The 23,910-nt window shown below is 37.4% G+C and overlaps 1 protein-coding gene and 1 long non-coding RNA gene across 15 annotated transcripts in view; one reads left to right on the top strand and one right to left on the bottom strand.

Annotated features, from left to right (window-relative positions):
- Window positions 1-23,646, top strand: part of LOC137981495 (neural cell adhesion molecule 1-like) — a 49,079-nt gene extending 25,433 nt beyond the window's left edge. For 2 of the 13 annotated variants that reach the window (XM_068828583.1, XM_068828584.1), the window contains exons 9-17: window positions 1,468-1,734; window positions 2,463-2,753; window positions 6,416-6,715; window positions 9,171-9,197; window positions 11,238-11,300; window positions 12,482-12,520; window positions 15,832-16,029; window positions 16,403-16,433; window positions 16,545-18,743. In XM_068828583.1, the coding sequence (XP_068684684.1) occupies window positions 1,468-1,734; window positions 2,463-2,753; window positions 6,416-6,715; window positions 9,171-9,197; window positions 11,238-11,300; window positions 12,482-12,520; window positions 15,832-16,029; window positions 16,403-16,433; window positions 16,545-16,569 (1,241 nt within the window). In that variant the 3' untranslated portion in view covers window positions 16,570-18,743. Of the gene's footprint in view, window positions 1-1,467; window positions 1,735-2,462; window positions 2,754-6,415; window positions 6,716-9,170; window positions 9,198-11,237; window positions 11,301-12,481; window positions 12,521-15,831; window positions 16,030-16,402; window positions 16,434-16,544; window positions 18,744-19,935; window positions 20,122-21,088; window positions 21,120-21,933 lie in introns of those variants that run through there. The other 11 variants (XM_068828585.1, XM_068828587.1, XM_068828586.1 and 8 more) reach the window with 11 other exon arrangements.
- Window positions 9,920-15,825, bottom strand: LOC137981498 (uncharacterized). Of its 2 annotated transcripts, none has more exons than XR_011118590.1 (3): window positions 13,567-15,825; window positions 11,219-11,454; window positions 9,920-10,720 (listed from the first exon to the last, which is right to left on the bottom strand). It is a non-coding gene; the product is annotated as an uncharacterized lncRNA (long non-coding RNA). The 2 variants fall into 2 exon arrangements; XR_011118589.1 differs by having other exon boundaries at window positions 15,597-15,825.
- Window positions 23,647-23,910: the final 264 nt, after the last annotated feature.

The following is a 23,910-nucleotide window of genomic DNA, read 5'->3' as shown; positions in this document are numbered from 1 at the left end:
GAATAAAATTAAAAAGATTACATGTTACAAAAGCACAAATACAGGCCGAAAAAATAGTCAAGAAATTGGCAGCAAATGACCATCTAAATAGGATACTTACAAACTTTGTTTGATTTCTAGGATGGGAATGAACAAAGTATCTAAGTTTTGGAATGATGTTTTAATAGCAGTGAAAGTTATGAAAAAAGATGTGTTGCAAAATAACAAAATTTAACTGGAAGTGATAAAACAAAGGAACTTTATGCGATAAAAGGGTAACAGAAATAACGAGCATAACTTATGAAAGAATGAGCAATGCATCCCTGTGGCGCTAAAGAAAAGGAAGGTGAAATCATCACGTAGCTACAAAAAAGGAATGTGAAGTCATTCCAACTAAGCATAAACGTGAAAGATACACAAAGATAAAGAAAAAAATTTATTTCTTATTAAGTGGCGTAAATGTGGCGGCAACATCTAGTGTCTGGAGTGTAATAAAATTCATGATGGGAAAGCAAAAGAATTGTTTTAGTACCGGTAATCAATATCTCTATATCTGATACAGATTTCTCTTCATTTACATAAACATTTCTTTCGATTTTCCCTGTTAAAATGTCTTGAATCGCCCAAAAGTACCTAGTATACATGGACACTTAAATGCTGACGTTTAATTTTAAAGTCATACAATATTCATGCCAGATGTGTGGCCTGCTTCTTAAAACTCTTACCCTATTTCTGAGCAAAATCTGATATTTTCCCTACCCTATTTCTGACCAAAAATTTGATACCCTATGTCAGACCTAGCTACGTTCAGACTTATTTCAACTGTTACACGGTTGGCATAATAATAATAATAATAATAATAATAATAATAATAATAATAATAGTAATAATAATAATAATAATATATTATTATTATTACTATGAGAAGGGCTTTTGTTGATGGTCTTATGGCCTAACAATGAAGAAGTAGCTTCTTTGAAAAAACATACAAAGCCGCGAGTGCACAAATCATGGCCCCCGGGGGTCTACGCCTGTGGTGACCAGCATTTGCATAGTTAACCCTAAGCATTCAGTCCTGGGAGTGAGACTCTAACACCAGACTATTTTACTTGTTAATTGGGACAGCTTCAGGGAAGAATGGGTTATGACCTGTGGTAAGTGACCTTAGATTTCCAGTGGTTTCATTAGGCACCGAGAGTTGGCGGAAAGCGTTGGCTACTTTACTCAGAAGTCTGCTGCTTCTCTCCCCAAACAGAAAACTGACTTAGTTTCAGTAACTAAAGCCAGATTTAATCAAACCTAGGATTATAATTTATTTTGAAGATGACAACAGTTGGTTACTCTTCTCAAACCAGCCAACAACTTCAAAATTTGTTGAAATTCCTGAATTTAGTAAAGAAACCCGCCATCAATCGAAAGTCCTCTTGCAGTTTAAGTAATACCAATATTAATGTTGTAATGTTGTCTATTTGCCTCATTGGTTTTCAGCTCCACCCAGGCTCATTTCATCACGGGACCCAGTTTATACTTTCATAGGGAACGATGAAAATACATCAGTCCTTTGTGAATTCTCTGGCTATCCTGTACCCTTGGTTAAAATGGTCAATGAAAATGGTACTGAAGTTGCCACAGGAAATGGCTCAGCCTTGTTTGTTATTCAAGGAACGAAATCTGAGGAAGTCTTCGGAAAATACAACTGCTCTGCTGTTAATACCCTTGGAAACGAAGTGGCTTTGTTGGAGCTGCGAGTTGCTGGTATGTTTGATTAGGTAATCGCTTGGGGCCAAGTAAAATTAAGGAGTAATATATCACATCTTCAGAAGTTGCAGAAATTGTCCTTGTCGCTATTATTTTTTTGCAAGTTTTGAAAATACAAGTGATGGTAATCCTTAATTTTACGGGGAAATTTGCAATTACTTGTTTATAAAAATATTATAAAGGGCAAAATTTTTTTGTATTAAAAGACAAAAAATGCCGCTGTTGTGCAATTGCATAGGAAGTTATTCCAGTGTTCACTTGGCATCAATGATCTGTAAAACGCACGAATCAGCTGAATGAAATTTTATTTTTGTACAACAAGGCCAAAGCAATGAAACCAGCTCTGCTAAGAGCATTTACTACATGAAAATAATTTTGCCTGTGGCAATTACCAAAAGTAATGAAAAATGCCCTCTGTCTCCGCCAATTATGATTAAAAATAATTTTGCAACTCTTGTTATAATATTAATATATTTAACAACTGTGTTGCTACATTTGTAAGTAGAGGTTGGATGCCTGAGACATCCTGGAGCTTCCAGGTCCTTAAGAACTTTACATTGACGCGTGTAAGCTTCATTATTGTTATTATTATAATGATTGGTTATCTATCATTTGCGTGCTTTTTTCATTTGTCTAATAATTTGTTTATAAGACGCATTCAGTAATGTAGTAAATGTATCCAGGAAGAGTCAGTAAGCTTGTTTATTTTATTGAATTGTTCACAGTTTTGCCAGGAATGCCACGCCAAGTGTTTGCCAACACAACATGCAAGGATGTTAGCATGAAATGGGAAAATCCTGACGACGATGGAGGAATGCCAGTTACAAACTATGTGATTAGACTTTCACTACGTGATGAAATACTACATCAAGAGACTGTTGATGGAAGTCGACACAAAGCAGACATCAACTATGACAGCTTTGAGGCGGAAACACCATATACGGTTGGTTTGATAGCACAAAATGCAGTTGGGTTCAGTGATGTGGAATCTGTTGCAGCTACAACCAAAAAATACTGTGAGTGGTATCAGATGTAAATCACTAAAAACAAGAAAAATGTTGACAGTTATTTTTGTTATTATGATAGAAGTTCATGCTTTTACTACCATTTGCGTCCATCCTTGAAGCGTGACTAATTTTGCTAGAGGTTTTCCTTTTCAAACGTCAACGGTTTGTCCGGTCGTGTGGCACTTTTGACCAATGAAACGTTGGCGTTGACCATGTTTTTGACGGCATACCAGCAGGTTTTGTTCACATGCTCTTCAAGTTTTCAGGTTTACGTAAGAGCGGAGATATTTATGAATCTGCCCAGGAATCATTATTCTAGGAATCTTATCTCCCGTGAGTTTCCAAAGACACGAAATATGGAATTTGGTATACTTTACCAAGAAGAGATACGTCATTCAGCAACCAACAAAAAAGGAAAAAAATACATGAACCAGAAGTGAAACTAGAAAGATTGAGGAGGGAATATTTTTGCGTCTAGGGCATTCTGTGCACACATGCTCTTCCATGTTTCAAGGAGCATTTAAAACGTAGTTACTAAAAAGTGGAACAACCAAAAACCACTGAAAACTACCTACAATCATCTACAACCACCTCAAAAAAAAAATCCACTACATCTACAACTACCTCAAAATCATCTACAACCACTCACAAAGAATCGAATACAGTGTTAAACAAGCCATAATTGTCTAAAATATGCGAGACGACAATATGTGGTTACCATTAGCCAAACAATCCGGGTGGAATGATCGTGGCATAAAGGTAAGCGATTTTCAGAATTTTTTAAAAACCAACAGGAAGAGAATGGTGCTTTACCTTGCATTTCATCCTGTAAACTGAGCTAAAATTGTGAGAAAGTGCCTGGAAACGGAACGATCCTCACGAATTTCCCGAGTTCCGGGACATAAAGTGGCACCATTCATAGCAGTTTGAATGAATGTTAATTGCCACTTTATTTCCCGGAATTCAGGAAATTAGTGAGGATCGTGCCGTTTCCAGGCCCTTTCTCACAATTTTAGCGCAGTTTACAGGATGGAATGCAGGGTAAAGCGCCATTCTTATCCAGATTTTTCGGCTAAATTGTAACCACATATTGTCGTCTTGCTTATTTTAGACAATTATGGCTTGTTTAAGATGGTGTTTGATTCTTTGTGAGTGGTTGTAGATGTATAACCAGTCTCATATCCAACAAGCATGAATAGAATAATAATTGTTTTATTAATTGCTTAAACTCCAAAAGCTTGGGAGTACGAAATACGAGTGAAAAAAGCAAGACAATCCGAGCGAAATCGAAAAAACTTGATGAAGGTGCAATGTTGTGTAATACCTTGTGGTCAGGCAGATGCAGGCCCATCACAAAACTTCTAAACGTCGGAATAAATCCAAACTTTCCACAAAAAGGTCATTTTTTGCTTTTTTCAGAGAGAGATCTCGCTTTGTGGCAAAATTTTTTTTAGCTCAGCAATGCTTAGTGCAATAAATTACCATATAAGGTCAAACTCAGGTATATGAGCTGATAACTGAGATTGAGTGAACCAATCAGAGCAAGTCAAATGCATTAACCGAGGTTGGAAATTTAATATTAATATAGTTAAATGAAATTTAACATAGTTAACGACTAGGAGCTAGTCTGGTCAGTAGTGTTTTGCAGGCGGTTGTTAGTGTCTTTGCCGTCTGGTAGTGTTTGTTTAGTGTTTTGGTGCGTTCTGTAGCGTTTGTTATAGTTACATGGTTTACGACCGGGAGCTAGTCCAGTCGGTAGTGTTTTTGCAGGCGTTTGTTAGCGTTTGATGCGTTTTTGTAGCGTTTGCAGCACTCTTTAGGTTGTGGGAGCCCTGGGGCTGACATTGTTCAGCAGTATTCCTGCTCAGTGCATGCGTTGTTGTCCCATGTGTTTGCAGTGTGTTTGTTGCTCTGTTGGCGTGGCGTTGTGAGTCGGATTAGGAGTTTAGTGGTTCTCGGCATTCCCTCCCTATCCCCCCCTTTTTTTTGTATTCTTTTTTTTTGTGTGTTGTTCCTTTTTTTTTTGTATTCTTTTTTTGTGTGTTCTTCTTTATTTTTGAATTCTTTTTTTTTTGTATTTTCTTTCTTTTTTTATTTTTGTTTCCACTGAGCTATCTGGCTCAAGTGTGATGGGTGCCTGAGGGGGGCTTGGTGCGGGGGACTTGTGGCTTGGTTGTGGGTTGGGCAGGCCAGTCGGGTGTTCTAGCGCCTTGGGGATGTGACTGCGGTTGCAGCCCCCAGGCTTCTTGGGCACCTACCCTCCACTGGCGACTTGGGCATTAATTATTGTTATACCTACTCATTCTGACTTAAATTAACCATGTACCATGAATAATTCCATAGGCCTCACAGCCAAAATGAACTAAAACACTGGCAATTAACCTTCCATCCCAATGTAATTCCCAAAAGATTGTGATGTATATTTAGATTTTGATTTAGAATAGATTTAGAATAGTGCAGCTTCAAAGGGGCTAATATGTCATGGCATTTGGGGTGAGCCAGGAAATCTTGAGTTCACTATGAGGTTTCTAGTCAAAAATGGTAATTTGGAATTCTATAAGATACCATTCTTCTATCACTTACAAGACTATTCTGAAGAAAAACCAACTTTATGCAGGTGCAATGAAGTAAACTTAAAAAAAAAATCAGGCTAACTTCAAGATTACCAAATGCAACCTATTTCAGTCTTGTCCGGTTTTGGCAATCTACACATCTCCTTAGCTTTCATGACTTCTTTTTTTACAATAGTTTAACAACGAAATGCCACATATATCTGGACAGAGCCCCTTGATTATTGTTACTATTGTTTTAATTATTATTTCTTCAGAACATCTTTATTTTTTACTGGCTCCAATTCCATTCATGAAAAATAATAATTTAATGAGGTTAAACAAAGTTTAACCAAGTAAACAACTAGGAGCGACTGCGGCCAATTGGTCAGTGGTTTTAGTATACATGTACTTGTGCATGGTGGAATACCTTGTGCTTAGGGCTGTATCGCTTATTTATCAGTGTGGCGGGAAGTAGGAGCATTGTGTGTGGAGCGTTTAGGAGTTTTTGTTCCCTCCCTCCCCACCCTCTGCTTTCCACTGTGTTATCAGTGTGACGGGTGCCTGTTTTTCTTGGGGGCATGGGGGCTCATGGCTGGGTTGTCAGGTTTTGCCAGGCATCCGTGCAGTCTCCATCTCAGAGCTGGCTGCCAATAGTGGAAGCTCCAGGATGTTTCGGGCACCCAACCTCTAAAGAGCGACGATGTTGTTTACATGTATTATTATTGACTACCTTGTCCTTTGGTCTTGCCTCGGCAGTTAGTCAAATTCTTCAATCATATTTGGACTTACCACTTATAACATTTATTTCATGGCTAGTGTTCCTGGCCGATATAACGTGCACTCTGACTCTTTGGAACCATTCTGTTAGGCATATAATAAACAACTTAATAACCTCGACTGTTTGGTCGTTACAGCAAAATCTCAAACCTTGACCTAGCTGTAATATGGCAAGGCCTCAATTTGTGATGTTGCTCACTCTCAGTTATTGAGTAGTTATTATTGCTAATTTGTTTCACATCAGGTTTTTCGTTGTTTGACATATACATGTAGTTACATAGGTTCAAATGGCTTTGTTTTACCATGCCTGGACAGTAACAATTCACCAACTTAAAATTTTAGGTGTCCCTGGAAAACCGTTAATTATAAACACTGAAAGTAACGTTGGGTCTAGCTTCACCTTGACCTGGACTCCACCTTCTTACAATGGTGGTGATGCCAATATCAAATACAAAGTTGAATGGAGGAAGAAGCCCATAAATGATGACACTGTCATTTTCGGCGAAGACAACATTGCTGCGGAGCAGCTCATCATAAAAGATCTAGAAGCTGAGGCTGAGTACGAGTTCAGGGTGTATGCAGAGAACCAAGCTGGTTTGAGTGAACCTGATATCAGGTCATTTTCTGTGATGGAAACAACTGGTATGTACTCTATGGTTTCTGAAGTGTCATAATAATGTTATTCATGTGCATCAGAACCTTACAAACTTGAAGCATTGAACTCTGGTTCAGAGCTGGGGTTGTTTTACTTTAAAAATTTCCTTAATTGGATGTCACGTTGCTTATGCATTTTCCCACTCATGCAGCTTCTATCTTCTTTTTGTCCATATTTGGGCATAAAATTGGGGTCCTAAAATCCCCAGCCTTGTTCCAAGGAAAAGAGTTTCAAATTACATGCACGCTTCAAGGTCCTGTGCTTGCGCATGCATCCAGAAAACTAATATGGTTTTCTTTACTTATTGAATTTCCTGAATAGAGTACCGAAGAGTGACGTCACAAAAAAATTAATTTGTGAAATTATGGGATTTGGCACCATTTTCAAATAGAGCATCCTTAAAAGAGGGTCCTTGCCAAAAATCACCTCTTAATTGTAATTCCCAGCCGAAATATAAAGGATGAAAGTTTGATACTGCCCCATATAAATCTCTCTAATTTTGAGCTGGTTCCAAACTGAAGGAACCAGAACAAATTTTGAAGGGTTTGTATGGGATGCTATCAAACTTTGATCCCTCATATCTCCATTGGGAATTGCAATTCAGAGCTAATTTCGGGTGTGAGGGCATCATTTAGGATCCTCTATAAGAATATGACATAATATACCATAATTTCCAAAAAAATATATTTTTGTGACGTCATCACTTCGGTACTCTATTGAATTTACCATAATGACTGACCAGTTTTTACATATTTTCAATAAAGAAATTACTTAAATGAGGTTTAAGTGTATGGCAAACACACACACACATGACTACAGCAAAAAAAATAATATCTGATTCAATGCCCAACAGTAGTTTTGCTGTTTTTAGAAATACAAATTATGGTAAATAACTAAAACAAGAGGAAACCTGACAAATGGTAGTACTACACCGTATGAACAAAAAGTTCTCAAACTGGATGCATTGAAGAATTTTTTATGCTTGCTCGAATAGTTTTCCTAACTTAAGGCAGTTTGTGGAGAAAATTTATCTATTGCTTGCAAGAGTGTATACAAACCAAATAAAGTTTATGGCGCAACCATCTCATACAATTAGGAGTAAATAGACCCTCTTGATGAAAAAGGCCTAACTTGGATGAGCTTTTCAGAACTTTTAAAACAACACCAATACCTATTAATTCAGAGTAAATTGTACCCAAAATCATACAATTTCCAAAGGACATCTCTGTGCTGTTACCATGGTTTTGAAGTCAGTGGATACATGTACAATGTTGTGAAAAATCAGAGGCAATGGATCATTGAGGGGTGGGAGTGGTGACATGAAAGTTTCGTCACAATCAGTACCGGTAGTTCCATTGCAGAACAGAATCAATCCATGTATGAGCTTACACGTAGTTTGATTACGATGGCTTCGATGAAAATGTCAAAACAAACATCCTACTAATCTTACTTCTCACACACCTCTGGGAGCCATTAGGGAGCTTTAGCAACGATGACAGGAACGGCAACGAGAATGTCATCTCAAAACATAAATTTGCGTTATTGTAATCATTGCGTGACTATTCCAAGCTTTTTAACATGACAGTGGTGTGGCAATCTCTCAAGAATGAAACCTAATATATGAGTCACGCTTAATTTAGGGGAGAAAAATAATGAAAATTTATCTCCAAGCGCTCCATAAAACCTCAAATATAGTTACAGTATTTCACGTTGTTGTTTTGCTGACGACAGCAAAGAAATAGACAAAAATGAAAAACGCACATGCAGAGCATGCAAAGCTATTGTTTTTGCCCACTAAATATGCAAATTTGTGACATTCTCACTGCCATTGCTGTTGTAGTTGCTAATTAAAAGCTTCCTATTGTCAAGCTGACTGCCGCAAAAAAGCAGCAAAACAAACATCCTACTAATAATGCATTATTCTTAACTTACAACAAATTAGAGAATAATCAGTTGAAGTCTAACCAAGGTGATAATAATAATTATTTTATTCACCGTAATAATATTGCTATTTTTTAAAGTTTTTATTTTAGTTTTAGTTTTAAGTTATAAAATTGCAGACTTAACAACCCATTAAGTAAAATTAATATTGCATATTAAATGGAACTATCAATTTGAGCTTGGTAACAATCATGTTAACAAGTAACAATCAAAAGTAAACCATTTTGACTTGTCTAATTTTCTTAATCTTTAAAAGAATTAAATTAAAAAAATAATATTATTGTTAAAGATTAAAATAACCTCGTTTATGAGGTTCCCCCCCCCTCCTAAAAACAGTTTAAAATATCAAGCAAATGTTATTGACAACCACCTTTAAAATATCGCTATTATTATTCCACACTGTCCGTGGTGGAACAAAAAGCAACCAAAAAAAATGTATGTTTTCATAAATGAAAGAATGAAATATAAATTTTGTTACATTTCTGTTCATTTATGACTTAGAAACACCAAGTGAAGATCCTGGACAAAGTAAGTAACGTTAAGAAAGATGATGATGATGATGATGATGATAATAATAATTAATAATAACAATAACAATAACATATTGTTATTATTATTATTATTATTATATTATCAATATTATAAAATTAGTTTAAGAATAAAATTAATTCCATAACTAAAATATTTTTTACCTTGTTAAGTGCAAGTGGAGGCGCGGTGGCCTCATGGTTAGTGCGCTCGACTCCGGATCGAGTGGTCCGGGTTCGGGGCCTGGCAGGGGACATTGTGTTGTGTTCTTGGGCAAGACACTTTACTCTCACGGTGCCTCTCTCCACCCAGGTGTATAAATGGGTACCGGCGTAATGCTGGGGGTAACCCTGCGATGGACTAGCATCCCATCCAGGGGGGAGTACAAATACTCCTAGTCGCTTCATGCTACAGAAACCGGAGATAAGCGCCGGCCTGATGAGCCTTCTGGCTCGTAAGCGGAGACTTTTTTTTACTAAGTGCAAGAGGTAACTGTTTCAGAGCAAAGGAAAAAATAAGTACTTTCCTTTGAAAAATTAAGATTAGAAGCAGAAAGGCAGACATGTTCGTAATCCTTGTTCTAGATACACAATAATGAATTTTGAGAATTTTGACTCACATTGTAGAAAATTTATCCCGGAAACTCATACACTCCCATGCAATGCGTTGCTTATTGAAGAGTAAAATCATCCAGCATATTTCACATGGTACTATCTATATGAGAGAGTAAGTATCAGAAGACAAAGACATTTATTTACAGTGTAGTTAACTGAGTCACTTAGCCTTCATCAGTTTCACAACTACAGAAAGGACATAGGTTATTGCCTAATCTTTTCAGGAAACAAAGGTTGGTAGCTGACTACATGTATCTTTCCAACCTTCATTTCATTCCGTTCTGCACACAGGTTTACGAAACTTCATACTGCATGTTCTAAAAATGAAATTAGCAGTATAGTGTAGTAGACAGGGTGCCCCTCTTTAACTTGTAACTCTATTTGTAGTTTGTCTCAGTTGGTTAAACAAAATTCCTACTGAATGCAAAATTCATCCAAGTACTGAATGTCATTATGACACAATGGAAATGCCAGTACATGCAAATCAGAATTTCTGTGGATATTCAAGAGTTTTGCATTATTCAACGAAAATGAAATTCTCAACAAAAAAATATGCATTTTAATACAGAAAAAGAATAAATGAATTAAATGCTGAACTAAAAAATCAATCTAACTCCTTGATACTGCAACTTGTCAAAGGAAATTTGCATAATATTATAAATAAATGATAATGATAATAGTACATGACATATTATTTTTATAACACACCCTTCAACAAGTGTTGCTGCACAGTGTCTCAGACTAATAGTTATAACAAGAGTGGCATTAATCAAGGCATTGTTTATGATGACAGTAATGACAGAGACTAACAAGAAGAGCTTATTGGAGACACTTCGTTGATCAAATGAAATGTTGTCTTTGAAGTAGCGAAAAACCATATTCTTGGAGGCAGAGTAGAGAATGAAAACCCTAAAAACCACCAGAACAAAAGATACTATATCTGGAAATCAAAACCAAGACATGTTACATGTTGCTGGAAAGCAAGTGCAGACAAGTGCCTCTAAGCCGTCCCCTTGCCTTACCGTTTACCTTACCACCAAAAACAAAAAAAGGCTACTGGCAGCCTACACTTTATTCAAAGGAGTTTCTGTGTGTTCTTGCTTGATATCCCATTCAATTTTGTACTGCAAAGTCCAAGTCACATTCCATGGCCCAACCATAGGGTTAAATGTGATCTTGGAATAGTTTTTCTCATTTAAAGCTGTTTTTTATTGACAAATCAGTAAACAGATGCTTTACATGTTTCTACAATAGTATTATTTCTCTTAGCCCAGTGAGATGTGTTACCGAGTCACACGATAACCGGAAATTGTGTATAAAGAACAAAAAAAGGAACTTGGACACGCATTCAATTCTGTAAACAGCAATTTCTAAATTATCTTTGCTTACTTCTGGACTATCACTAACCTTGAAAGATTTCTTGTAGTACCGTCAGGAAAGGCTACTTTCCAAACCACTTCAGCTGCTCCAACAACAATTTTAAGACTATGTAAGTCTTTAAGTTATGTATTTTTCCAAACTTGAACTATGCAGACATATCCAACTTGTGAACTGATTCTTCAAAAATTCTCATTCCTTTGGCTGGTTTTACAAGGAACACATTTCACAACTCTTTGTCCGGCCTCTGCTTCTCCTTTCATCATCTGGAATAATGATACATGTAAGTGCAGGGTAAATAGCCAAAGAAGTCAGTACAAAATACCATAACCTAGCATCATTACTTGTGAAAATCTTAAATTAGGGCGTTGTGACACTGAAAGAAAGCTACTTAGGCAGCACACTTAAGTACTGTTCCTTCTTTTTAGATTAGTAATTTCAAAAGCAGCTTTTTCTTTTCAATATGGTGCAGCTAGGAATTTTCCTAGAAGAAGTTTGGCAATTTCTTTCACTTTCTCAGGAGTACTTGAAGTATGAATAATACCATTCTTTTGATAATCTTGGTTAAAAAATCCAAGCTTGTGAACACCCTCTATCATCCTTCATCGCACAGGGAATCTTCTTCTTCAACGTTTCTATTGCCTTTGCACTGAGTTTGACTGATGGCTTTCTTGAAACAATCATGAAATCCCTGCTTGCATTCACCTTTGCCTACTTCTTTCTTTGTCCAAATACACTGCAGTGTATGTGTTGTTATTAAAGTTGAGCCCACGTCTCAGCGGTGTTAGTTTCAGAAGGTGCGAAAACAAGGCTTTCGGGTCAAAACAATTTATTTCTTATCGAAAGACTGTGATTTCTTGATTCTTGACTGTTTCCTTCGGTTTTTTTCCGAGTGATTTGAGGTTTGTGTGGCCTAATTTTATCGTGGAAAGTATGGCATACGTTTATGGATGTGTTAAGCAAAGTAACCCCAAATGTGCAAAGCTTTTGTGGGCCGATTCCATTCAACAACTGTAGTTTCTCTTCTGAGAAAAATTTAAATTCTGAATAGGAACCCACTATTATTTTTTGTGTGTGTGTTTCATGCTCTAAATTTTTTACACTTCTCATGTCTAATCAAATGTTCACCCAAAAGTGTCACTTCTGCACGCTCTAAAATGAACACTGCTGAAACTTGGGCTCAGCTGTAATAACAACAATTTGTTTGACACTTTATGTCCTTTAGTCATAAACTTTAAATTATTTCTCCTGATCCGCTCTTTGAATATGCCATCTCTTTCAATCTGGTTATAGCTTCTGGAGAAACAACCAATCTAACTGCTACGAAAGCAAGTAAGTTAAGGAAAAAGAAAACAGCATCTAATGTAAGTAGGAGACTGTGCTGATTTTCTGGAAAACATACAACTACCCACAACTATCATTAAACTGTCAATTTTCCCCATTTCTAATTCCTCCATTTTAAATTCCAAATTAGAAGCAGAGAGAAAACAAATGAGAAAGCAACATTTCATTCATTCACCCATGCACTGCAAGCTGTATACACAAACAAGTGTTGGAAAACTTCATTATGGAAAATTCAGAAATTTAAAACAGCATTACCCAAGTTAACATTTTGATTCAATGACGACACCCGAATCAGTGGTCCCCTATTTCTCATAACCATAATTCAAAAATGTTGAAATCAATGGTTTAAGTGGCTCTTAACTTAATGAAAAACTAAAAAATAAAAAAGAAAATGCTAGGAAAAATTATGTCTAATGACATGATGTATAAACATTTATAATTATTGTAAAATCCTTAACATATTTAACAAAGTTCCCTTTGACCAAAAAGTGTCCTAGAAGTGCTGTAAGGCAGCGTAAGCACAGATGTTTTGAGTGAGAGACAGCCGTGGGAAGTAGAATTTTTTTACTCCTGAAGTGGGTAGTGTTTTTACTCAGTTTTTGGAGTAAGTCAGGCCTTGTTGTAATGCAAGAAAATTACAACTATAGTAGCATCGATGGTTTGCATCTTACATCATGGCTACCATGTTGGATGGCAAGAACAATAACCTGTCTCTTCGCTGGGAACTAAACTTTATTATTGTTCAAATTCTGTGAAAATAAATTGTATCGTATTGCCATCCAACATGGCCGCCGAGTCATGTGGGTGCAAACCAAGAATAGATGATTAAAATGAAACACCACCCTTCATATTACTGTATGTCTTCAAGCTTAAGCTCTAAATTATGGTGCTTTTGGTACATGAGCTTAAGTTCTAAATTATGGTACTAGTTATTGGTATGTGGGATCATGCAATTTTGTTGCTCTTTGAAAAGAATTTCATCGTGCATATTTATTCCAGATTTCACTCGAAATTATGTGATTATCTGTACTAACCAGAAGTTAGAACAGCTTCTTAATGCAAGACCTTTGTGCACACTTTGTCAAACATTTCAATCGATCATTTGCGAGCCAGTCCATACTTGCTCTCAATATAGTGCAGAAAAACCAAATTAAAGCCTTCTGATGTCGTGGCCACTGCATTAGTTACCCTGAGAAAATGTCAGTCCTTTGGTGACAACGAAGCTAGTACATTATGGCAGGGTCTGCAAATCCAAAAAGGTTTTCAAAAATTTATGAAAACTGTTGCTTGGAGAATAATCACAAATCCAAACAGTGATGCAATTAACAAACCTTAATCCTCGTCTTAATTGACTAAAGAAATATCTCATTAACTCACATTAACGGTGGAATTGAATGATTCCAAATAATTCCCCTAACTTGTATAACAAACAAAAAATCCTATCATTTTAACCTTTAAATGCTAAGCAAATTCATGACATCAATAATATTATTATCATTGTTCTGGTAAGTTGTTGGTTCAATCATTTGCCTTTAACCTTAACAATTCACATGCAAAGTCCAAGTTGAAACATAATTGAAATTTAATGAAAAAAAAAAAACAAAACTCCTGGACCACAACCAATTATTTTTAGACAAGGAATTGAGTTATAAAGGCTCATTCAAGTGTGAATAACCTCAAACTGTCCACAAGATGACCAAGGAAAAACAAAACTGCAGATGCTGGAGTCTCTTTTTTTCACGACTGCCATGTTTTGGTCATACAAGCCATGGACTGACATTTTTTGCAAGGGAAACTTCTTTGCACCTTTTGGATGCAACAGTTCTGTCTCTACTTGTTGAAATCATTTGCCAGGTGAGTCTACCAATACAATAATATTGTTACGAAGTGTGCACTAATGGTGTTCTTGTATTTAAGATATCCTATTTCTTAACTCGTTAGTTTCTTTTAATTAGTATAAGCCTGCAGTGACACTTCTTTTTCGTAATTTCCTAGGCGATGTATGTAATAATTGTAACAGAACAGGAATTTTGGGCGTTAACACATCAGTTTTTGATGCAAGGGAACTTGAAGGATAAACACCACCCTGCTGTTTTTGTATTCTTGATAAAACTTGGCACCACTCATAAAGCAACAAAGGCATTGGTTTGTCAGAATTAAGCAAAATGACTGGCAACAGATGCACTAAATAGTCACAAAGCACTTATTTTTGCCCTTCAATTTCATGGGTTCAGACAATAAGCGAGGCACAAAGTCCCAACAAAACGCTCTGTAGACATAGCTAAATCTAACTATAACCCAAATGTAATCTTTCTTACAGCCTAATTTCGGCTAACTTTGGACTTAATTTTCTAAATCTAGGCATAATAAAGCTGAATTCGCGTGGCACAGCACATCTGGCTTGCTTGATTGCCAAATATAATTGGGTGGGTCTAAAATAAGGTCACACAGGTCAGTGTGTACAGTATGCCACTGTGCTACAACACCGAAAGTGTCTCGTAACACTAATCACTCTTGATACAGAAATGTTGTTTCAGGTCTCGGGGAAACTTTCAGCTCAGTTGTTCATCAGTGGAGCAGGGACTTCTAGTTTTGACCTGTGGAATGTGACCTGTGCTTTAGACCCACTTCAGTACCTAGCTATTCATAATGGCTGGCCAAAGCTAACCTACACTTGTAACCTGACTCTAAAATTTCTTCTAAAGGAGTAATCTAATTTTGTTTAGTGCCAGTCATTTTTCAATAACTTACCGTTAAACGTCTTGAACTAGTCCAAGAGGAACATGAGCTCAGCAATAATTTTAAGTTTGAACTTTCCCAGACGTTTTCCATTTATGTGTAGGTGAGCTTTATACACTGTACTTACACTTAAGCTTAAATTGTTAAAAGCTTATTAAAGCTCAAATGTAGTTGTAAAATTATAAACGAATTTAGGTTTTTTTTTGCTAAAGAATAAATAATTTCTACGATTTTTGCTAGATAGAGCCCACCCAAGGAGTAACTACGCTAAATTAAGCACAAAATTGAGCTAAAAACTAGAACAAGATACCGTTAAAAATCATACCTTTCATGTCCAGCGACCGCCATATTCAAATTCCCGGCACGCAGTGGAGTCTTGGCGACTTGGCCCCCGGGGAAGCCCCTGAGAGTTTTTGCCGAATGCCGCTGCTCCCCCCCCATCCCTCACTGCAGTTTTTTTTTTTTAATAATGGAGGACGTTTTTTTGTGTTTCTTTTAACCCAAAGTAGAGATTTGAAGTCTTTTTTTTTAACTTCATGTTGTTATCATTTGTTTCCTAGCAGCTGGACCGAATGTTAAAGGTGCAAGCGGGGAGGAAGGAATTGGAGCTGGAGCTATCGCTGGCATTGTCATCGCCGTTATTTTAATTGTGCTAATCACCATTGATCTATTTTGCTGCTTCTTTAACTCGTGTGGCTTCATCTTTTGCTGTCATCAAGTGCTGTGCGGCAAATCAGCTGCAAAGAAGAAGGACATGTGTAAGTGTGACCACTGGAGTACACTAGCTAAAGCAATCTCTTCAGTAGCCAGTCATAAACGGCGCCAGGAACCCATGACGGCGCGGGTAAAAATAGGAAACGCTTTCGGATTTGAGTGGTTGCAAGTTTCTTCGATTCTCCGTCACCACGCTTCTCTGTTGGTTTAATAATCTCGCGCGACATTCTTAGCCAATCGACAAGCCATTCTTATCCAATCACCAAGGGTAGACGTTACTAGCTCAAATATATGATTAGCTACTCTACTGAAACCATTCCAGATAATTGACTAAAGAAAAAAAACCTATAGACTTAGTTTGCATTCGCTAATAAGCGCATTACCACAGTGACGTTTATTTTTTAATTTTATTTTCAGATAAGGTCACAAATGCTACAGAAATGGAGAAGTGAGTACATCTTCACTGACCTCATACATTGTTGTATTGTTTTTCTTTGCACACTTAGTGCGCATTTATGCCACATTATCTCTAAATTTCTAAATCTTTCTTTGATTGCAGGAAACCACTTCCGGAAAGTGTGTAAATTGCCAGATGACGTTAGAGCAAGTCAGCAGGAAGTTCCATGACCCTAGACCAGTTCAACTATCGTTGAGTCTGTTATTGAAACTATGGAGTTTGAAACTACAACAACATTGTCCTCTGATCTCTTTTAGCAATCTTTCGTTCCCATTCTTTCATATTTTTGCTTTGCCACGCAATTCGCTTAAGTGTTGAAATTTGTGAAATAATTTATTCTTTGTGAAGGCGTTCTTTAGATTTTTTTATAGTGTGCTTTAAGTTTTGGAGCATTTTCTAGTTATCACATTTGCTTGATGAGGAATATAATTTATAGTTAAGTGTTTTTATTACTGTAATTATTTGGTCTAAGAGGGCGGCGTTCACGAAGTTACTACTGATAAAATCATTTAGAAAGTCGTGAATATTTTTCATCCAGTACATGACAATAGAGAAAAATAAGGAATTTCGTTTCTCTTTCAAAGTTAATTTAACGAACCCTTTTTTAGTTATGGTACAAAGACTCAAGAAAGGGTTTTTCTCCGCGCGGCATGAGGAAATATTCTCACAACATTTGTCTCGTGTCTTCGTCTAAAAGTAACCGGAGTTTAACCAGGTATTGCTCCTTTGGAGTAGAGTATGAGCCTGGGTTCGAATTTGAGACGAGAAAGTCACTGAGTTTCCTGTGGCACTGAGAACAACTGGAGACGAAGGTTGAATGATCTTTCTTCCATAGTAAAACAGTTGAAGCTTACCAAAAATTTCCATGGGGATGTAGGCATACTAAAGTGTTCAATATCTGTCTTAACCTATTTAGTGCTAATTTTTCAAACGAAAAACATGGGAAAAACTTATCTTATTGTAACAAGATGTAACTTTCATCATTACACATGCATGTAGTAAGTTGTACTGTTACATTATCATCAGTCTTACGGGATAGACTTGTAAGTATGATTTAACTTTAAATGGTCATTAACCAACACTCAAACGCGGAAAGTTTATTTAATTTTTTTTGAAATATTGTGCCATGTTCAAATTGTTCTCGTTACATAGAACATCTAAAGTGCTTCAGTTTAAACTTAATTGGCAAAGTGTGACTTTTCTGAACAAACAGAAGTATCCTCGCAATGTAAATGATATATATATATGCTTATGTAAGACAACAAAGTTTCCCTTTAAGCAATAGCCTAGGTTACTGTTGGGGGGTCCTTAAGGATTATTGTTTATGTTGACTTGTGAAGTCGGCCTAGGGGGACACGTTGTGAATGTTAAAGCGCTAGTTTTCCTGGACTCGTGACGTACGGTCAAAGAGAATGGTTAGGAAACACTTTGTGAAGTTGGCGTGTGAATCCCAACCTCGTTTCCAGGGTCTCTCTTCCCTACCTCACTCAAGGAAAAAAGAGGCAGAGAACAGAGGCCCTGGAAACGAGTTTGTGTGAATCCCTGAACAAGGCGGCATCCAAAGGCTACTTTCAATAACATGTACCTTCAGGTGGCTTTGGATACCTTAGATTTATTAAAAAAGATCCAAGACTGGACTCCTCTTAAGGAAAATGTTTCCAGGAATCACCGTTTCGTAACAGGAAAAATAATAATCTCCTTTGATTTGGAAAAGATAAAAATGATCGAATGAAAAAGATTGCAGGTAGCATTTGCAGGGACCAAATCAGCTTTCGAACTCGGTGCATTAATTATGAGTCACTTAGGTATTTTTTTGTAACTTCAGCTAAAGAGTGTGAACACACAACGATTCAGTCCGGCAGGTTTTCAAAACACACCCATCAAAAGGAGTAAAGATCAGTCAGAATCAATAAGCATTTGCTTTTGTGTGTCTCAGTGATAATAATAATAATTGATAATTTAGGCGTAAAATAACACAATTCTTAGATAGTTCAGCTAGCAAATACGTTAAACTATGCAACCGTACAGTTGTTAAAAAGCTTGTCAAGAAATCCATCACGATCTTGTAATTGAAATCGTCTACATATATTTCCCCCACCGTGACCACAGGAAAATTAACCTTAGGTGTTAAGAGAATGCCGAGGGATTATTGGGAACTTCTGCGCCTTCTCAAATCTTAGGCATGACATAGGCGGTTGGGACCGCTGACGAATTATTTAAGGCTGTCACGTGACCATGTTGTAATTTGAATGTAAGAGACAAGCTCAAAAAAGCGTATAATAAAGCGTATTTATAGTCCGATGCTGCTACTTGTGTTTTGTATTCAAACAAATGCTTACATATCTTTTACAAGGCGAAAGAGGCACTTGCATTCGTTTCTCGAGACAATGAAGTGGCACGTGAGTAAGTGAATGCCTTGTTAGGAAATTTTACTAATACAACAGGAATATCCCAAAAAAATGGGTTGAAAATCCTAGCTGAGTTAATTCAGTCAAAATCACCATATCTAAGTATTTGAGTTGACCCACTGAAGCCTTAATTTCGAATCAACATTTTAATTTAATAATTTAATCCTAAACCACTTACAATACGTACATTGCATCATTACTCAATAGTAACTCATCCGCTTTTAATATATTTAAATAATTCTTTTAACAGGCAAAACGTTGATAACATTTAGATCAGTTAAAACTCGAGCTAACTTGACCTTGCACACAACTGAACTGAAAAGCTACTTACAGTATTTAATTTATGATTTGTTATTCAAACTTAACTCAAATTAAAGAAGTAATCATTATTCTTAACTCTTTCGTTCCTTTTGTACTTTCTGATTTAGTAGGCTTCGTGCAGGGGGCGGATCCATACCGGTCTCCCCTGTTTTACGGAAATCGGTCAGAAACACAGGGAGGGGAACCTTGGAGGGTTAAAATCCAAAAATTTCCCGGGGAGGTATACCCCCGGAACCCCCCCCCCCCCCCCAAACTTTTTGTTTTTGTGGTTTTGGAAACCGGTCATTATTTATCCTAGATCCGTTCCTGTCGAGGATTACGTTTTTGGTCACTTTCTCTGTTTTAGTTCGTTACATATCTTGCAATTTTGAAGTAAGACAAAGGAAAGTGGATGACATGTAAATATTGTTTACATTCATTCCATCGTGTTTCTATTGTTTTTGTCCTCATTCAGTGCCTCACTATCAATCTGAATATTTAAAAAAATGGCCTATTGTCCCGTTTAAGTAAGCGAGACCCTGGGAACGAAGTTGACAATGAAACCTCTGCTTTCTGTAGTCGACGATGGATGACCGCTGGGCGACAGCTCGCTTTTGCCGCCTTAAACACATCTGTTGACACAGTATCTAAGTTTCCCACGCTCTCAACCGGTTTTGACGTCACCAAAGAAATTATCCCATTGGCTCCAGCATTTTCCTTTAAATGCTGATTGCATGGTTGACGCTTCACCTATAAACCGCTTTTTTTCTCTTTATTCTATACAGCAACGCCAGATGCGGAAGGTCTTACAAAAGGACTCGGAAGTGGAGCCATAGCTGGAATCGTTATTGCCGTTATCCTGATTGTGTTAATCGCCATTGATTGTTTCTGTTGCTTCTTCAACTCCTGCGGTCTGTTTTTCTGCTGTAAACAATTACTTTGCAGTGGAGGTGGTGCCAAGAAGGCAGCCTGTAAGTTTTGTGACGGATAAATCCGTTAGCGTATACCTCTTACTAACCGAGTTCGAGGTCCGTACTGTAAGTTATGGACCCCGTTGATTCATGGCCCATAAATCAACGGGAAAAAACGAAGATCCGTAACTTACAGTACGGAGCGAGAAAACGAGGTTAGTAAGGTATTTATTATATCTCTGAGGTTAATCCGCTGCGCGGGCGAGGAAACTAGTCGAAGTCAAGCGGAAGGTTCAACTGCCAGAAAGATTGCAGTGTCAAAATCGGAAAAAAATAAATCTTCTTGGCTGTTTGAAATAGTTGCTTGCGAGATTCAAACAGTTTTACAAGATTATGTAACAGAAACGGCATGAAAAACTTGCTAGATAATGTTTTATCGAAATTTTAAATTAAGCGGGCTGTAGAATACGGCCCGCTAATTTAGCCAATCACAGCTCCCGTACTATCTGAGAGCTACAATAAACTTGCATCTTTTCTTAGTGGCAACTAACATAAATGAACGCTACGATCTTTTAAAACCCGTTGACTCTCATGATGTAAAAGTTCATTCTCCTAACTATTTCCATAGATTTCTTCGTTGGATGATTATGATAATTTGGGGTTATATCAGGATCATTATCCTTAAGCTGGTAATCTTCACTCTCAATACGTGTTATTCGGTACAGAGTGTTTTCACGTGACGTAACGTGACGTTGGTGTACCTAAACAAAGGAATGGCGGCCATGAACTAATCCTCTGGGAATTAAACTCTATTTTTATGGAATACTTTCTTTTGTTTCAACAATCCAATATGGCTCAGGTCACGTGAGTGAAAACTCTCCATACAGACACTGTATTGAAATTGAGAGGTGAATTTACATACTGATCAATCCAGAGAGTCAGGATTGAGTCGTGTACATGAAAGAGGCCGATTTCTTGCCATTTCTTAAATATGACTTTAATATGTTGATTTTTCGGTGCTTTTCAGATGCCGATGGAAACGCCACTGACATGGAAAAGTAAGCAGCCTTTTTTAACTATTAACTAACGTTTACGGTTCCAGCAATCGTCTTGGTTATATAAAGGGCGTGTCGGTGCATTATTGCAGTGAAAGATTGGCTTTTTTCACATTCATTAATTAATTTGCTCGAAAGCGTTTCCAGGGAAGCGTTTTTCAGGATTAGGGGGCTCGTTTCTCAAACGTCTCGGAACTTTTCAGGCCTTTTTCGGAGTAACAATTCTCTCTTTATCTTAAGAACGGAAAGATTTTTAATCAACAAACTTCACAATCATTTTGCCTTTCGTTGTCTTGAAAACATATGACCAGCTTATGAAATCAAACGGAAGGCAATTTCGAAAATGCGGGCTTTCCGGGGCAAAATTTTTCGGAACGTTCGAGAAACGGGCACCAGGACGCAGCTATCAGAGGGGCTTTCTGGATTGGTTGAGAAGACAATAGGTAAAAAAACAGTAGACAGCAGAGGTCGCGGAGAACGGCGTGTATCCGGTTTTCCCGCGCTTAGCGTATACTGCTTGCGGTTGCTTCGGTTCGTGATTGGTTGAATTGCCTTTGTCTCTTGTGATTGGTTAAAATAATCTTGTCTGTCTGCTTAGGAGCCACAACTCCAAGGCAATCAGAGACAATTGGCTTGCTGGCGTCAATTTTCCCGCTCTTAGCGTCACTTGCGTGTATCAGATAGCGTTTTGATTGGCTCATTTCATTGTCTGCAGCTATTGTTATTGGCTAACATAATTACGCTGAAAAACTGCTTTGCTCTTTTGTACGCTTCTCCTTGCTCACGATTGTGAAACTTTGTTTTTGTTTATTCGCAGGAAGAAGCTTGCAAGAGAGAACTCAAACGTGTAGAGAAGAGATTATTCCAGCCTGTGCATCATGGCCTATGAAGGAAAATTCCACGAAATCCCAGTTAAATTTTGTTGCGTTGTTAAATTTAAGTCGGTTCGATTTTAAATGGGACAATTAACGGATAGAAAATACATACAAGTGGTTGTAATGCCAGATTCGGACTCGCTTTAGCAACCTGCCGCTCTACCCTCTCCCTCCTAAGACTGACACCCATAGATTTTATTCTAACATCAAACAGTTTTATTCGTTCAGGAGGCCAGTTTAGGGGCCAAGATTTATGACCAACTCAGTAAGGTCGGCACAATTTCGCAATGTGTGCAACTTTTGGTCGGCGCAGTTTTGTGTATCAAGACTATCTTTTGTCTGACAAAAGGAAGCTAAATTGACCAAAGAGTTTCTAAATTCCTTCGGACCTTTTTTACAAAAAGTGTCCAAGAAATAGCCCATTTTACAGGTGTGTGCTTAGTTACCTGGCCTATGAATGAAATCGAGGCTGGAGTTGACCTGTTTTGATGGAAACCTCGCTGTTTTTCTTATGTAAATTCTTACAAATTAGCATGGCAAAAATATCCTTGACATAAGAAAAGGAGGGAGGTCTGTATCACAACAAGGTCAACACCAGCCTCACCACTTTCATTTAAAGGCCAGATAACTAAGCCCACAACTGTAAAGAAGTCTATTGCCGAACTTCGTGTCCTTGACCATTAAGTCCAATTTTTGAATGGACATTTTTCATGTTCCATTCTTTGCTCATGGTTTCAAAGCCAGGAAACAAAAACTAATTTAATGGCAACCATTCATTTATTGGCAAACTCGTCACCTTTTTATTTGGCCGTAACATCAAATAGCATCCACCGAGACCCCGCGCGACATTTCCTTTCGTGTTGCAGCACTGCGCATATTCTCAAGTTTTATGGAACTTTAACCTCGTTCCCAGGGTATCTTGTCGACGAAGAGAGAATGGAGAGTCTGGGAACGAGGTTGTACGGGACTGTGCCTTTGTTGGAAAGAAAGGAAAATCAGTTTTGCTATAGATCTGGAGTATTCACTAGGTCGTTGTACTGATCCCAAAAGGGTTAGCCTCAAGGCGATTGTCTCTCCCACTTTTGAATCTTTTCTTTGTTTTTATCTTTAAACTTATTTCCAAGTAAAGAAATCAGTTTATTTCAAGTAATTTCACTGCCAAGGGAAGGTGGTTTCGGTGGATGTTATATTTAATTTGAAAGACGATCTGTGGATTGCATTCTTGTCACCAGTGTCTGCGCATGACCCTAACATTCAGGCCCAAGAATGAATATCTCTCGGGTCGAGATCACAGAGGACGCCAAAGACCTTAGTCCCACGCTGTGATTGCTCTTATTCGGAAGTGCTGTTGACCAATCGAACGAATTCGGCTTATTAAGGCACTTTTCTTCTACTGCACCATTCAGCACAAAAAATTATTGAGAAGCATGAAAGCGCCGGTATAAATAAACTGTCAAGAGTTATTTAACTATCAAGCACGTGTTTACTATTTCCTAACAATAATAATAATAACAACAATAATAATCATACGGTAGCAAGAAGAATAATAACAATAAGAGCGCTTGCAGATAACGCGCTTTAAATAACTTTTCATAGTAATAACAATAATAATAATAATAGTAATGATAATAATAATAATAATCTTTTTCAATGTATTTGGTGTTGGGTCATCTTTTATCGACGACCGCTATCATTTGACCTCATTTTCTGTATTTCAAATGGTCAAATGCTGCACACCCCCTATTAAGTCAATAAACAAGGAATGAGCTGTACCACTTAATGCAGAAAATCGGCTTATCCATTGGAAATACAAATGGAATTGTGACTCGAGATGGAGCCTGGTTGTCGATCTTTCAGTAACATCGAAAGTTAGTCCTTTTTTTTTTCAGAAAGCGCCCAAACAGATAACATTCACTCCG

Source organism: Montipora foliosa, chromosome 13 (genome assembly GCF_036669935.1).
Source record: "Montipora foliosa isolate CH-2021 chromosome 13, ASM3666993v2, whole genome shotgun sequence".
In the NCBI taxonomy this organism is placed as follows: domain Eukaryota; kingdom Metazoa; phylum Cnidaria; class Anthozoa; order Scleractinia; family Acroporidae; genus Montipora; species Montipora foliosa.
Note: the sequence above shows the minus strand (reverse complement) of the source record. Positions and strands in the feature narration are given on the sequence as shown.